General features: G+C 39.9%; 4 protein-coding genes across 4 annotated transcripts; 3 read left to right on the forward strand and 1 right to left on the reverse strand.

Annotated features, from left to right (window-relative positions):
- Positions 1-1011: 1011 nt before the first annotated feature.
- On the forward strand, positions 1012-2920 carry LOC111800158 (transcription factor bHLH14-like). The gene is made up of 2 exons (XM_023683747.2): positions 1012-1357; positions 1582-2920. Exons 1-2 carry the CDS (start codon positions 1071-1073, stop codon positions 2609-2611), a joined length of 1317 nt encoding a protein of 438 aa, XP_023539515.2. The 5' UTR covers positions 1012-1070; the 3' UTR covers positions 2612-2920.
- Positions 2921-4101: 1181 nt separating this feature from the next.
- Positions 4102-8310, forward strand: LOC111800984 (beta-carotene isomerase D27). The gene is made up of 6 exons (XM_023684931.2): positions 4102-4740; positions 4819-4911; positions 7453-7514; positions 7670-7776; positions 7900-7995; positions 8087-8310. Exons 1-6 carry the CDS (start codon positions 4351-4353, stop codon positions 8134-8136), a joined length of 798 nt encoding a protein of 265 aa, XP_023540699.2. The 5' UTR covers positions 4102-4350; the 3' UTR covers positions 8137-8310.
- A 756-nt stretch (positions 8311-9066) lies between these two features.
- Positions 9067-10763, forward strand: LOC111800376 (protein CANDIDATE G PROTEIN-COUPLED RECEPTOR 7). Its single transcript, XM_087126186.1, has one exon. The coding sequence runs from the start codon at positions 9177-9179 to the stop codon at positions 10488-10490; it is 1314 nt and encodes a 437-aa protein (XP_086982312.1). The 5' UTR covers positions 9067-9176; the 3' UTR covers positions 10491-10763.
- An 858-nt stretch (positions 10764-11621) lies between these two features.
- LOC111800377 (uncharacterized) lies at positions 11622-13172 on the reverse strand. Its single transcript, XM_023684038.2, has 3 exons — positions 12995-13172; positions 12453-12907; positions 11622-12316 (listed from the first exon to the last, which is right to left on the reverse strand). The coding sequence occupies exons 1-3, from the start codon at positions 13083-13085 to the stop codon at positions 11774-11776; spliced, it is 1089 nt and encodes a 362-aa protein (XP_023539806.2). The 5' UTR covers positions 13086-13172; the 3' UTR covers positions 11622-11773.
- Between the last annotated feature and the right edge of the window lie 1040 nt (positions 13173-14212).

Below are 14212 nucleotides of genomic sequence, written 5' to 3' on the forward strand. Positions count from 1 at the left end.
ACAGATTTTATGCTGGTTGAGCTATGCTCGTGTTAACTGAAATATACAATTACATTACAAACGTAGTAAACCGAGAACCCGTTCCATTAGTTTGTCTACCGTTCAAATTGGATATGGAATCTTATACCCTGTAATCTAAATCTTATCATAGAAATATCTAGAACAAGAATCAATCGAGGCGTCCTCGTCTAATTAAATAAACAATAAAACTTAACGGAATTCTTACAAAATTCAGGCTATTATATCATTCATGTTGCATACCCGAAAGCACCCGGCCCTTTTCATCACGAACGTTCCACTCAAAGAGGTTCATGCCGTAGACTCGAAGGCACTCGACTCTACCCCACTTTGCACCTTCCGTCCTAAACGCACTGTTTGACAAAAAATAAATAAATAAAAACTGAACTTACATCATATTCTCGAAATCAAATTTGACATATAAGATACAAATATTATAAATATGACAATTTTAAAGTCGCACCGAATAAAAAGACAAAAAAAAAAAAAAAAAAAAAATCTTATCAACTTATCTAAATTTCACACGTCTATTATTGATTAAATAATAAATAAAATACGGTAATATGAACAAATTTTATCAGAAAAAAATTGTTATATTAACAAAGTATTCTATAAATTTATAAATATAACGACAAATCGAGCGGAATAAAACATAAAATATTCACGTTCGTGTTCGTGTTCGTGTTCTTATTCTTGTTCTTGTTCTTGTTCGTATATATTTTAAAAATAAAAAAGAAATTTAATAAACCCAAAGAATTTTAATTTAAGCACATGGAATTAATGTCTAAAATTATGGAATTTCCAACATTTAAAACATCAAACACAGACACAAGTGGGTTCCTTTGATGTCTCCTATAAATAACCTGTCTTTCATTGTTTTTTTGTCTGTCTATATGATTTGAATCTTCAATTTTTCATCTCAAATTTCTATTTTCCGTTTGGTCCCTTCAAAATTTTCAATTTTTTAACAAACCCACAAGAAAAAAATTATAAAAAAAAGGTTTTTTTTTTTTTTTTTTTTTTTTTTTTTTTTTTTTTTTTTTTTTTGGGTTATGGATGATTCACCAAATTCAATGGCTTCCACTCTTCAGCAAAAGCTTCAGTTCATCCTCCATAATCGCCATGAATGGTGGGCTTATTCAATCTTTTGGTTAGCTTCTAAGGATCATCTCACTCAAAATTTGGTTTTTAATTGGAGAGATGGCCATTTTCGTGGCACTAGGGACTTTGTTGCTCGTCCTAGCAAGCCACTTAGTGGCAATGCTCAACTCATTAGTTTTGGGTTCGATGAAGCTGCGGTGGATCGACGAGAACGTTCCGATTTCGTCGACTTGGAATGGTATGATTGAATTACTACGAAACCCAGAAGCTCGATTTGAGCTTACAGGTTTTTTCGTATTGGTAATTGTTTGTTCATATTCGAATGTTGAAAGCTTAAACTAATGAGTTATGATTACCGTTGAATTACTACAAAACCCGAAAGCTCGATTTGAGCTCATGGGTTTTTTTGTATTCATATTCGAATGTTGAAAGTTTAAGCTAATGAGTTATGATATGTTGTAGGTATTATACGGTATCTGTGACACGATTGTTTAACATGACGGATAATGTGGTCGGTCGAGTGTTCGACTCGGGGACGTACGTTTGGTTAACGGCGGACGACGGGCTAGATTTGTATGAATGCGAACGAGTTAAGGAAGCACGTATGAGAGGGATTCAAACGTTGGTTTTTGTTTCAATTTCTGGTGGGGTTCTTGAATTGGGTTCTTCTGAGTTGATTAAACAAGATTGGAGTCTTGCCCAGTTTGCAAAATCGGTTTTTGGATGTGGGTTTGCAAATTTTGCACCATGTCAAGAAAAAAATCAGGAGGAGGGTGGTGGTGGAGGGTTGATTGAAGCACACGCGCCGCCGTGCTCCGCCGTGACGAAGGGAGAGATGGGTAGCAGTGGTGGTGGTGGTGGTGGTGGAGGAGGAGGAGGAGGAGGGTCGTCGTCGGATTCTCTCTCTGATAACTCCGATGGGAATTTCATATCAAACATTGACAATAAGAGAGGGAGGAGACCGTCAAAGAGTAAAACAGAGTCCACGCCGCCGGTGAACCATGTGGAGGCTGAGCGGCAGCGGCGGCAGAAGCTGAACAACCGATTCTACGCGCTCCGATCAGTGGTTCCAAACGTATCAAAAATGGACAAAGCTTCGTTATTGGCGGATGCTGTGATATACATCAACGAGCTCAAGTCCAAGATTCAATCATTGGAGGCCAAGCTAGGCGGCGGCGGCGGCGGCGGTAACGGCGGAAGCAGCGGCGGTGGCGGCGCGTTGGAGAAGAACTGTGTGATGAACAGCAAGAACAATGTAGAAGTGAAGATTATTGGATCAGAAGCAATGGTGAGAGTTCAATGCAGAGATGAAAATCATCCATCGGCGAGGCTTTTGAATGTTCTAAGAGATTTGGGTCTTCAAATTCATCATGCAAGTTTGTCAAGTGTAAATGATTTGATGCTGCAAGATGTTGTTGTTAGAGTCCCTCATGGTGTTGTTTTGGGAGAAAAGGCGTTAAGAATCGCTATACTTCAACGACTTCAATGTTGATTTGATCGTTTCGTGCGTGTTTATCGTTGTAAGTTGGTGTATGCATGTTTTACGTTAGTATTGTTTGAACGATCGAGTTGAGATTCCACTGAAAACCCTAATAGGTATTAGAAGTTGATCGTTGCAGATCGGTACGTGCATGTTGTAATTCTTGTGTCGGGGAATAATAGAGTACTACATGTCTAGAAAGTTGGTGAGTCTCAATATGACATGATTAAAAATGTAACAATATAAACCCACCGCTAGCTGATATTGTCCTCTTTGAGCTTTCCCTTCTAAGCTTCTCCTCAAATTTTTTAAACGGGTTTGTTATGGAGAGGGTCCAGCCCTACTCCGACCAGTGCCTCGCACTGTCCGGCGATTGACTCTGATACCATTCGTAATAGCCCAAGCACACTGTTAGCATATATTGTTCTCTTTGGGCTTTCCCTTTCGGGCTTCCCCTCAAGGTTTTAAAACGCGTCTATAAAGGGTTTGGGCTTTCCTCTCGAGGTTTTAAAACGCGTCTGTAGAGGGTCCATCCCTACTCCGACTAGTGCCTCACATTGTCCAGCGACTGACTCTAATATCATTTGTAACAACCCAAGCCCACCACAAGCAGATATTGTCCTCTTTGAGTTTTCCCTGTCTACTACTCATCTGTGAGCTTTCCCTTCCAGGCTTTCCCTCAAAGTTTTTAAACGGGTCTATTATGGAGAAGGTCCAACCCTACTCCGACCAGTGCCTTGCACCGTTTGACGACTGACTCTGATACCATTTGTAATAGCCCAAGCCCACTGTTAGTATATATTGTCCTCTTTGAGCTTTCCCTTTCGGGTTTCCCCTCAAAGTTTTAAAACGCGTCTGTAGAGGGTTTGGGCTTTCCCTTCGAAGTTTTAAAACGCGTTTGTAGAGGGCTTATCCCTACTCCAACTAGTGCCTCACACTGTCTAGCGACTGACTCTAATATCATTTGTAACAACTCAAGTCTACCGCTAGCAGATATTGTCTTCTTTCAGCTTTCCTTTATGGGCTTCCCTTCAAGGTTTTAAAACGTGTATGCTAAGTTCTAAGGTTTACTTTGAAAGTTTCTCGACTAGTCAAGAGATAATGATATCTACTCGTACACGTAAGTCAAACGAATCTTGTACTAGTTCTAGCTAATAGAGCAAAAACGTACTCAAAGCTAAGTCGTATCTAATGATTACTAGTACTTTAAATTAGTACTTCTACTATGAGTTGCCGGTAAAGTCGAGCAAATGTTATAATAGTTTTAACTAATTGAGCGGAAAAAAAAAAACGTGCGGAAAATTAAATCGTAATTCGGTAAAAACCGAGTAGTACTTGAAATACTTTTGCCCCACAAACAAGAGGATGTGGCATTTAAAGTGTCACACCCACCACAAATTGCCTATATCCATACTTCATACACCACAGCCACACATTGGCTTCTAACCTCATCCTCATCCAAATCTTAGCCATCAAGTTCATCAAAACCTCTTGATGATCTCGAATCGATGATATTGTTCACTTCAACAGTCTCAACCGACATGATTGTAATTTCAGTTTCACCTAAAGTACCTCATTCCGTTCCCTATATCTCAATGCCTGTCCTATTCTTGTCCACGTCTCTAGAATTGTGAATGGATAGAAACGAGACGATATCAACTACCCAGAACGTGTATTGTATGCATCGTTAGGATATCATATCAATTAAAGCAAAATTTGAAGAGGAAGAAGCATATAGTACCATACCACAAATGGTGGTCTTGAAGCTACAAAGCGCCCAATTCTTCACAGCTCCGTGTGAGATTAGGAGTAGAAAAAGGGGGAATGGTCAGAAATTTAGTAGAATTATTCGATGTGGGATTGCGGAGGCTTCTGGTGAGCCAGCGCCATTGGGCCAAAAAACCAAATACAATGATGGGCCATTTGAGAAGGTTTTCATGACACTTTTTGCAAAGAAAATGGAGAAATACGCAAATTCTAAGGAGCAAACGAAGAAGATCGGATGGTGGGATTTTCTTTATGACTATGAACGATTCGTCGATGCGTCAAAAAGGGTTATGCAAGGGAAGAATCGTATGCAACAACAGCTCGTGGTTCGTGAGGTTCTCTTGTCTATGCTCCCTCCCGGCGCTCCGGCTCAGGTCGGCCTGTTTTTCTTTCTGTAAATTTTCGTCTTCTCCGATCAACGTGTGAACTGAATCGGAAACTGATGATCGCAGTTCAGGAAATTGTTTCCTCCAACGAAATGGGCTTGTGAGTTCAATGCTTCGATAACGGTGCCGTTCTTTCAGTGGTTAGTCGGCCCATCGGAGGTAATTTCATTGAATCCTTTGTGTTCTGTTCACTTTCTTGGCTCTGTTTTCTATTGACTTGAACGTTTGTTTGAGTTCTTCAATTGAGGAATTATATGCTCTGACTCTGTAGTGTTGATGATCGGTAGTTTATGTGCTATGAACTGCTAGGGTGCTCTGAATCTGTAGTGTTGATGATCGGTAGTTTATGTGCTATGAACTGCTAGGGTGCTCTGAATCTGTAGTGTTGATGATCGGTAGCTTATGTGCTATGAACTGCTAGGGTGCTCTGAATCTGTAGTGTTGATGATCGGTAGTTTATGTGCTATGAACTGCTAGGGTGCTCTGAATCTGTAGTGTTGATGATCGGTAGCTTATGTGCTATGAACTGCTAGGGTGCTCTGAATCTGTAGTGTTGATGATCGGTAGTTTATGTGCTATGAACTGCTAGGGTGCTCTGAATCTGTAGTGTTGATGATCGGTAGCTTATGTGCTATGAACTGCTAGGGTGCTCTGAATCTGTAGTGTTGATGATCGGTAGTTTATGTGCTATGAACTGCTAGGGATAGTGAGTGATAATTGCTTATGTGCTGCATTCTAGGTGGGTTTGTTGTCTGTTGTTTTAGAATCAAGAGTTTTGCCCTGAACTGCTTGGTTCTACTAGCTGCATAAGGGATAGTAGTTGGACAAGCTCATGGGTTTTGATGGTACCCTAAATTATTCTCCGAACTCGTTGTGAGATCCCACATTGGTTGGAGAGGGGAACGAAACATTCCTAGTAAGGGCGTGGAAACTTCTCCTTAGTAGACTTGTTTTAAAATATTGAGGGGAAGCCTAAAAGAGAAAGACTAAAGAGGACAGTATAGCAGTGGGCTTGAGATGTTACAAATGGTATTAGAGCCGGACATTGGGCGGTGTGACAACGAGGACGTTGAGCCTCTAAGGGGGTGGATTGTGAGATCCCACATTAGTTGGAGAGAGGAATGAAACATTCCTTACATGGGTGTGAAAACCTCTCCCTAGGAGACGCATTCTAAAACTTTGAGGGGAAGCTCAGAATGGAAAGCCTGAATAAGACAATTTCTACTAGCAGTGGGCTTGGACGGTTGCAAATGGTATCAGAGCTAGATACTGGGCGATGTGCCAACGAGAACGTTGAGCCTCCAAATGGGGTGAATTGTGAGATCCCACATTGGTTTGGGGAGGGGAACAAAGGATTTCTTATAAGGGTGTGGAAACCTCTCCCTAGCAGATGTGTTCTAAAACCTTGAGGGGAAGCTAAGAAAAGCCCAAAGAGAACAATATCTGCTAGCGGTGGGCTTGGGTTGTTACAAATGGTATCAGAGTCAGACGCTAGGCTGTGTGACAACGAAAACGCTGAGACCCCAAGGGGAGTGGAGCCCAAAAGGGAAAGCCCAAAGAGGACAACATCTGTTAGCAGTGGACTTGGGTTGCTACAAATGGTATCAGAGCCAAACACCGAGCGGTGTGACAATGAGGACGCTGATCCCCCAAGAGGAGTGGAGCCCAGGAGGGAAAGTTCAAAGAGGACACATCTACTAGCGGTGGACTTGGGTTGTTACAAATGGTATCAAACAAGACAAATGTGTAAGGTGCAAATGCACGAGGCTTTCTAGTCTTCTTAAGTGTTGAGAGCTTGGTTTAAAAGGTTAAAAATCTATTTTGAGATCGGCTTCTAGCATCTAGCAGGGAGAGGTTTCCACACTCTTGGAAAGAATGTTTCGTTCCCCTCTCCAACCGATGTCGGATCTCACAATCCATCTCCCTTGGGACCCAACGTCTTCGCTAGCACAACGCTCGGTGCCTGACATTGATACCATTTGTAACAATCCAAGCCCAGCGTGAGTCCTCTTTGGACTTTCCCTTCCGGGCTTCCCTCAAGGTTTTAAAACGCGTCTACTAGGGAGAGGTTTCTACACCCTTATAAGGAATGTTTCGTTCCCCTCTCCAACCAATGTAGGATCTCACGATCCACCCCTTTCGGGGTTCCAGCGTCCTCGCTGGCATACTGCTCGATGCCTAGCTCTGATACCATTTGTAACAGCCCAAGCCCACTGCTAGCAGATATTGTCCTCTTTAGGCTTTCCTTTCTAAGCTTCCCCTCAAAGTTTTAAAACGTGTCTTACTAGGAAGAGGTTTCCACACCTTATAAAGAATATTTTGTTCCCCTCTCCAACCAATATGGGATCTCACAGTAACTCATTTGCTTAAACTTTTGAGTTCGATCGTTGCATTACAGTGTTATTGAAGCTTTAATATTAGAGTACGACGAAACAACTAGAAATTCGATTTTCAGTGATTAAACTCAGTAGGTTTCTATGGTACTTGAAAAGAACAGTATATTTCAGCTGTTGGTTTACTCAACCACAGCTCCTTGAGTCTCTGAGGGTTCAAGGATGTTAACTGATCCAATGGCGTCGATAATGGGTTACGATGCAGTTGGCTTGAATCTGTGTTTTCGGACCGTGCAACAACTGCCTAATCCTACCATATTTAGTTCGAAACTCACGAAATTATGATCTTGTTCTTCCTCGTGTGTAGGTTGTGGAAGTGGAGGTAAACGGTATAAAGCAAGGAAGCGGAGTTCATATAAAGAAATGCAGGTATAAACTACATTTTCGTTATAACCAAATTTCTAGTCGATTAAGGAAAACACTCCTCCTTCATCTGTCTCCGTCGATAAGCTAAGACTATGACATGAACGAACGCGAATCAGTCCATTCGATTTTCTTTAACGACTTTTGAATCCCGATCAAAGGTACCTCGAGAACAGTGGGTGTGTGGGTATGTGTGTGAATATGTGCAAGATACCCACACAAGATTTCTTCACCAACGAATTTGGGCTCCCTCTCACCATGAATCCGAGTATGTATACTGTTTTACAAGAACATATATATACATATATATGCATTTTCAGTATTGTTTTGACTGATCAGATCAGATTCAAGGCCTAAACCATACTTTGTTCTTGCTTGATCACCTTGTTAGATTTTGAAGACATGAGCTGTGAGATGATATACGGGCAAGTTCCGCCGCCGTTCGAAGAGGATCCCGTGTCGAAGCAACCGTGCTACAAGGATATATGTAAGAGGAATCTGTTAATTCTTGCAATGATCAAGTATGTTCTTGGTATTTAGCTGATTTGTGTTCTTCATCTGTGTTTGTTTGCTGACAGGTTCCATGTCCAATCCTAGCTCCTCGTTATGTCCTAAATTACTAGCTTAAATGACATTCTTTCATGGTTTGATTCTGTTCATCACCATGTCTGCACACCTTGTCGGATACATACTGTAGTGTATAGATTCTCTAGCTATGTCAGAGAGGCAACATTGTTGTTGTTTCTTTGCAAACTTTACTATGTTTGCTAGATCATATACAATAAAGGAGATTATTTCCTTAGGAATGTTTCATGAACATTCGGTCGGGATTTGAGCATCTGACTTACTTTTTTGGTCGAGAATTTAATGTCTTAACCAATTGAAAGTTCACGATACGAGGTAAATCTTGTTACGATTTGTTACGAACAATTTTTTATAAAAATGTGAAACCTTTCTCTAGTAGATGCGTTTTGAAACTGTGAGGCTGACGGCGATATGTAACGAGCCAAAGCGGACAATAACCATTAGCAGTGGGGGGCTTGGACTGCTACAAATGGTATTAGACTCAAACACTGATTGGTGTGCTAGTGAGGACGCAGGCTTCAAAGGGGGTGTTTGTAAGATCCCGCATTGGTTAGAGAGGGAACGAGTCGTTTCTTATAAGGATGTGGAAATCTCTCTTTATAATGAACACGTTTTAAAACTGTGAGACTGACAACGAATTTGGTTGAGACATTTAGTACACTAAACCTCGTAAATGACAGTCTGTCGTGAATTAACATTAAATTATTTTGATTCAATTTAATCTAATTTTGTGTTTCGATTTGGTCAATTTTAATCCCGAGATCGAGTAAAGTCAACTTAATGGCAAAATTAATGAGGTTAAATATGTAATTTAATGTCTCATAGACCCTTTGCGTATGGTAAACTCCAAGAGAAAAATCAACCAAAATTTTAATTTTTTCTTCCTTCAACACTAATATTGGATGAATTTTAAAATTTCTAAATTCGAAAAATAAAATTAAAAAAAAAAAAAAAAAAAAAAAAAAAAAAAAAAACCTCATCGATTTCTTTGACGATATAACCAGAAGAGATTTGCAGAGGCAGATCTGAGAGATCAAGAAGAAACCTCGATCGTCTTCGTAATCTTCTTCAACTCTCTTCGCCATGGCCGCCATGGATTTCTCCTCCATGTTTCTCCTCTTCTTCTTCCTATTTCCCATTTCTTCTTTTGCAGAGATTCGCTTCACCGACATCAGAACCGACGATCGTCCCATTATTCCCTTCGACGTCTTCGGCTTCAACCATGGCGGTCGTCTCGAGCTCAACGTCTCCCATCTCGCACTCTCCGATCCTAATCCAGATCTGGACCTCGCCAAGGTTGGGTTCTTCCTCTGTACACGAGAATCATGGCTTCATGTGATCCAGCAATTGGAAGAAGGGGAAATCCCTTGCGCACTCCAATCCGACCTTATCAAACCGGTCTTCGCTTTCAATTCCCTCAAAGGCCGTGACCAATTCGATGTTCTTTATTCCGAGACTGATGCCGATCAATATACCCTCGTTTTTGCTAATTGTCTTCAGCAACTTAGGGTTTCTATGGATGTTCGATCCGCTATGTACAATCTCGAGGGCAAAAATGGTGGCCGCGATTATCTTTCTGCTGGGAAAACTTTCCTCCCGAGGATTTATTTCCTTCTCTCTTTGATTTATTTCTCGCTTGCTGTTGTTTGGATTCATGTTCTTTACAAGAAGCGATTGACGGTTTATGGTATTCATTTCTTTATGCTTGCTGTTGTGATCTTAAAGGCTTTGAATCTTCTCTGTGAGGCTGAGGATAAATCTTACATTAAGCGCACTGGTAGCGCCCATGGTTGGGATGTTCTGTTCTACATATTTAGTTTCTTAAAGGGTATCACATTGTTCACTTTGATCGTCTTGATTGGCACTGGTTGGTCTTTCTTGAAACCCTATTTACAGGACAAGGAAAAGAAGGTATTAATGATTGTGATTCCACTGCAAGTGGTGGCTAATATTGCTCAGGTTGTGATCGATGAAACTGGGCCATTTGATCAAGAATGGGTCACTTGGAAACAGGTGTTTTTGCTTGTTGATGTGGTCTGTTGTTGTGCTGTTTTGTTCCCGATTGTTTGGTCGATCAAGAACTTGCGAGAGGCTGCTCGATCCGATGGGAAAGCGGCTGTGAATTTGATGAAATTGACCCTTTTTAGACAGTATTACATTGTGGTTATCTGCTATATCTACTTCACTCGAGTTGTAGTGTATGCACTCGAGACGATTACATCGTATCGGTATCTTTGGACGAGTGTGGTGGCCGGGGAATTGGCAACACTTGCGTTTTATGCATTCACTGGTTATAAGTTCAAGCCTGAGGCTCATAATCCATACTTTGTAGTTGATGATGAGGAGGAGGAAGCAGCTGCTGAGGCATTGAAGCTTGAAGATGAGTTTGAATTGTGATGAACAAGAGGGGTGCTGCTGCTGTGCTGCAATCTTGTTCTGTTCTGAATTGTGAGTTTTAAGGTAGAAAAATTCTGATTCTCAGTTTAAAATTTATGTGGTTTTTTGTTCAATCTGGCGATTACAGGCATGACATGTTGTTTTTTGATCTATGTTTTTTTTTTTTTGTAATTCCATTTCTCTTAAGTTTGTAGAATAACATATCAATGTCTGTGATTTGGATTAGCCTGTACACATACTTACCATAACCCATAGTTGTATCTTTTATGAGTAGTTCTTTGTGTTCATCTTTTGTTCGTTAAATCCATGTTTTGCACTTGTAAGTTCTGGAGTGGTGAGATTTGAACCTCTGGAGTGGTGAGATTTGAACCTCTGACTTGGTCGAAGGAATATGTTTTAACCCATTAAACTATGCTCGAGTTGGCCTGATTGTTTTCTAACATTGTTTTTGTGTATATTTCTTATGGCATTGAGTTGGTTTTAACTCATGTCTGTGTGTTGTTTAGTTTCACACTGATTCAACCTTCTTATTCCAAATTGATCATTTACCTTTACGAATCTTGAAAATCGAGTTGTTGGTTGAAAAGGTTGATTCTATAGCAATGAAGGCATACTCGGGAAGAGGTGTTGTTCGTGATGTGACAGAGCCAAGGTAACTTGCAAGGTCAAGGGCGTGCCACCACGCCCCATAAGGGAGTCTCGAACTTGACATGACTAAGTCGAGGCATGACTTTAAATTAGTTTCTTGTTTTGCATCAATTCTTCTCTCTTTGTTTCTCGATTCAAACGGACAAATCAAATGAAGAGTTGACTTTTTAAATGTATCAGAACATTGAACGATACTTTAGTTATTGAGTTGACGTGTTGTAGCTCATGACAACTTCTTCAACAACAGCAACGACCAACACGAATTCCTCTCCTCCACTACATTTTCTGGCAGCCTCAAGATTCATCAACCACCATGTAACTTAGCGATGACCGCACCATCTCTCGCTCGTATCTCATTCATCAATCCTTCGCTCCATCTCCGTACCGAGTACCATAAGTAAAATGTTACTTGTAGAAGCATTTTTTTTATATATCAATCAAATTTTTGGTAATTAAGTGAAGTTGAGTTTAAAAAGATGCTGATAGATGCAAAACCTCACAGATATCATTCATTATTAGAGAATGAATAATGTGAGCCAACAACAACAAAATCAAACAAAATCAAGCACAATTTGAAGTTGTTGTCAACGAATGACAACATTACCAAACAAAAAAAAAAAAAACACAACCCCTTCTCATTGGGAAGGTTCTTCAACTTCTTCGTCCTCGGTTGAAAACCTTAAATGTTTTCCTTTGGGTGTCGGCATCCCCTTAAGACGGAGGACGTTCGGGGACACCCCTTCGCAAACTTCCTCAATCAATTCATCTTCACTATCGTACACGAACCTCGTGTGCTTACCTACAAATTCCTCAGCCTTCCCCTTCTCATCCACACTAATTTTACTAAGTCCCCTGCATAGCTCATCTAACAACCCATCATCCTCGCCTTCTATGTCTTCCTCTTCCTCGTCCTCGATCAGCTCTTCTTCGCCTTCCTCTTCATCATCGTCTTCACCGTGACTGCTAGCATTCACTTGAATGGACCATATCGATGAATTGTCATCGTCCCGAGATGGCGACGACTTCTCTTCTGGGGTGAACACAGAGGAGCAAACTGACGATGCAGCTTCATCGTCATCAATTATCTCCAATTTCTCAGAGAAATCAAGCAATAGAGACCGAGTAATTTGACTATCGTCTTGTTTCTTTTCATCAGAAAGATCAATATCATCCACCACCTGCCAAGAAAGGCGAGTTAAGAACATGAATAAAAGATTAAATTTACCGTATCCCTTGTGCAAAATGTTCGATATTCAATCAAACTCATCGAGTTATAAGCTTTCGGGTTTAGTAGCGATTAGCTTTCATTCAAACCTGAGAAATCAGATGTTCTTCAGCAATGGAAACATTTGTGGTACTGCTAAGATTCCCATCCTGAAACAAATTCAAGATCTGCGGCGTATTCGCCGGAGTCGGTGCAGAAAGTCCCATCGGCGACTGAAGATGAACAACCGGCCGCCTTTCTAAAGTAAGCTTAGAAATTTCAGCTTCTTCTTCCACTCTCTGCAAAAGGGTTTTCACTTGTCCTCTCAATAAGGCTTCCCCTGAACCTGGCGTCATCATTTTCGGCCGGCAGCTTCTCTGTTTCGCCGCCACCGATGATATCGGCGTCATCATATTCCCCGCCGCCAACCCAACAATCGGAGAGTCATTAGTAATGTCAATAAGCACCGATCGATCTTGCCCTTTCGATCCAGCCAAATCTTGTGACTTTCGATTCCTTGGAAGCGATTTCGATAAGCCATTGTTATCGCACTCCTCGATCTCCCCTAAAAACACCAAAAAGAAACCGACCCATTTCAGAAAATCAAAAATTTGAATTGATTTGAATCATTCTTCATAGAAACGAATCTTACTTGAGATGGAAATATTGCTGTTGCTGGCGGAGTTCGCGGCGGCAAGGGTTTGAGATCTTGTAACACGCCTGATCGACGACGGAGTCTCCATTGAAAGCGGTCGGAAAATTGGGATTCCGGTGAGGAAAATGGAGGTGGAGAGAGAGATTGAACGGCTAAATGAAGATATGAAGTGATGGGAAAGGGAAAAGGAGAGGGCTTTATAAAGGGTTAGGAGGAACGGAGTTCAAATTAAAATATGACCGTTGGAGCGCGAGAGTCCAGAGGAGGACGTTTTTGAAAAACTAGCCGTTGGGGTTTCCCATAATAGAAAATATTTATTTATCCGATGGGGCCGGCTGGCAAATTGCATTTCTTTGGGGGTTATTTGGTGATTTGAGAAAATTATTGGGCACGGGATTTTTTTTTTCCGTAATTAAATTATTTTGACTTCATTTGGATTTAGATAATTTTGATTTATATTTTTTATATTTTTAAATGTTGAATTTTAGTCTTTATATTTTTAATAAATATTAAAATTAATCTATATTGTTAGTATAAAGTTAATTTTTATTGCAATTTGGTTAAATAATTATTATTATTTTAATGCAATAACATATTATTTATATAAGAAAAAGTAATAAAAACTAATTTTTTTTAGAAAAACGATCAAAATTAAATATTTAAAATTATAGGGACTAAAATGAAATAAGATTCAAAATATAAAAATAAAAATGAAATTCTTAATCGTAAAGAATAATTTATTTGGCTAGATTTTAATCTATTTGTTCCTGATTCTCGAACTTGTCAAATTCAATTGAATTATGCTCAAATTGGTATACATCAAAATATGATGATAAAACAGTAATTTAATGAAATAACCCGTTTTTATGAGAAGGGTTCAATGAACTTCGTCCAAAAAAATGATTTTTTTAATTATTTGTTCAATTTTCCTCTGGCACGAGAATTTAGACAGTGGTGTTCGGTAAGTTTTTCTAAAAGAAAATGAAGTTCGATAAGCTATAAAAAAAAAAGTAAAGAGTTAACACGGGTATAACTTGGCTCATTAAAATATTATATCCGTAGCTAAAGTACGATAGAATTCCGAATCGGGTTGATGTAATTTTTTATAAAATAAAAATATTAGTTTTGTTTCGATTTTAAAATGAGTGATGGAAATTTGAACATGTAATTTTGTTTCTTCACACATTTTTCATCATCTATCTAACTCGTGTCCAA

Source organism: Cucurbita pepo, chromosome 8, assembly GCF_057944985.1.
Source record: "Cucurbita pepo subsp. pepo isolate OVF chromosome 8, ASM5794498v1, whole genome shotgun sequence".
NCBI lineage: Eukaryota > Viridiplantae > Streptophyta > Magnoliopsida > Cucurbitales > Cucurbitaceae > Cucurbita > Cucurbita pepo.

What these genes read in the sequence shown, in the direction of transcription:
- LOC111800158 (XM_023683747.2), top strand. Translation starts at nt 1,071, where the DNA reads ATGGATGATTCACCAAATTCAATGGCTTCCACTCTTCAGCAAAAGCTT. An exon ending in GATTTCGTCGACTTGGAATG is followed by an intron (nt 1,358 to 1,581) that starts GTATGATTGAAT and finishes GATATGTTGTAG; the next exon opens with GTATTATACGGTATCTGTGA.
- LOC111800984 (XM_023684931.2), top strand. Translation starts at nt 4,351, where the DNA reads ATGGTGGTCTTGAAGCTACAAAGCGCCCAATTCTTCACAGCTCCGTGT. An exon ending in CTCCCGGCGCTCCGGCTCAG is followed by an intron (nt 4,741 to 4,818) that starts GTCGGCCTGTTT and finishes TGATGATCGCAG; the next exon opens with TTCAGGAAATTGTTTCCTCC. An exon ending in GGTTAGTCGGCCCATCGGAG is followed by an intron (nt 4,912 to 7,452) that starts GTAATTTCATTG and finishes CCTCGTGTGTAG; the next exon opens with GTTGTGGAAGTGGAGGTAAA.
- LOC111800376 (XM_087126186.1), top strand. Translation starts at nt 9,177, where the DNA reads ATGGCCGCCATGGATTTCTCCTCCATGTTTCTCCTCTTCTTCTTCCTA.
- LOC111800377 (XM_023684038.2), bottom strand. Translation starts at nt 13,085, where the DNA reads ATGGAGACTCCGTCGTCGATCAGGCGTGTTACAAGATCTCAAACCCTT. An exon ending in CAGCAATATTTCCATCTCAA is followed by an intron (nt 12,908 to 12,994) that starts GTAAGATTCGTT and finishes TGGTGTTTTTAG; the next exon opens with GGGAGATCGAGGAGTGCGAT. An exon ending in AAGAACATCTGATTTCTCAG is followed by an intron (nt 12,317 to 12,452) that starts GTTTGAATGAAA and finishes CTTTCTTGGCAG; the next exon opens with GTGGTGGATGATATTGATCT.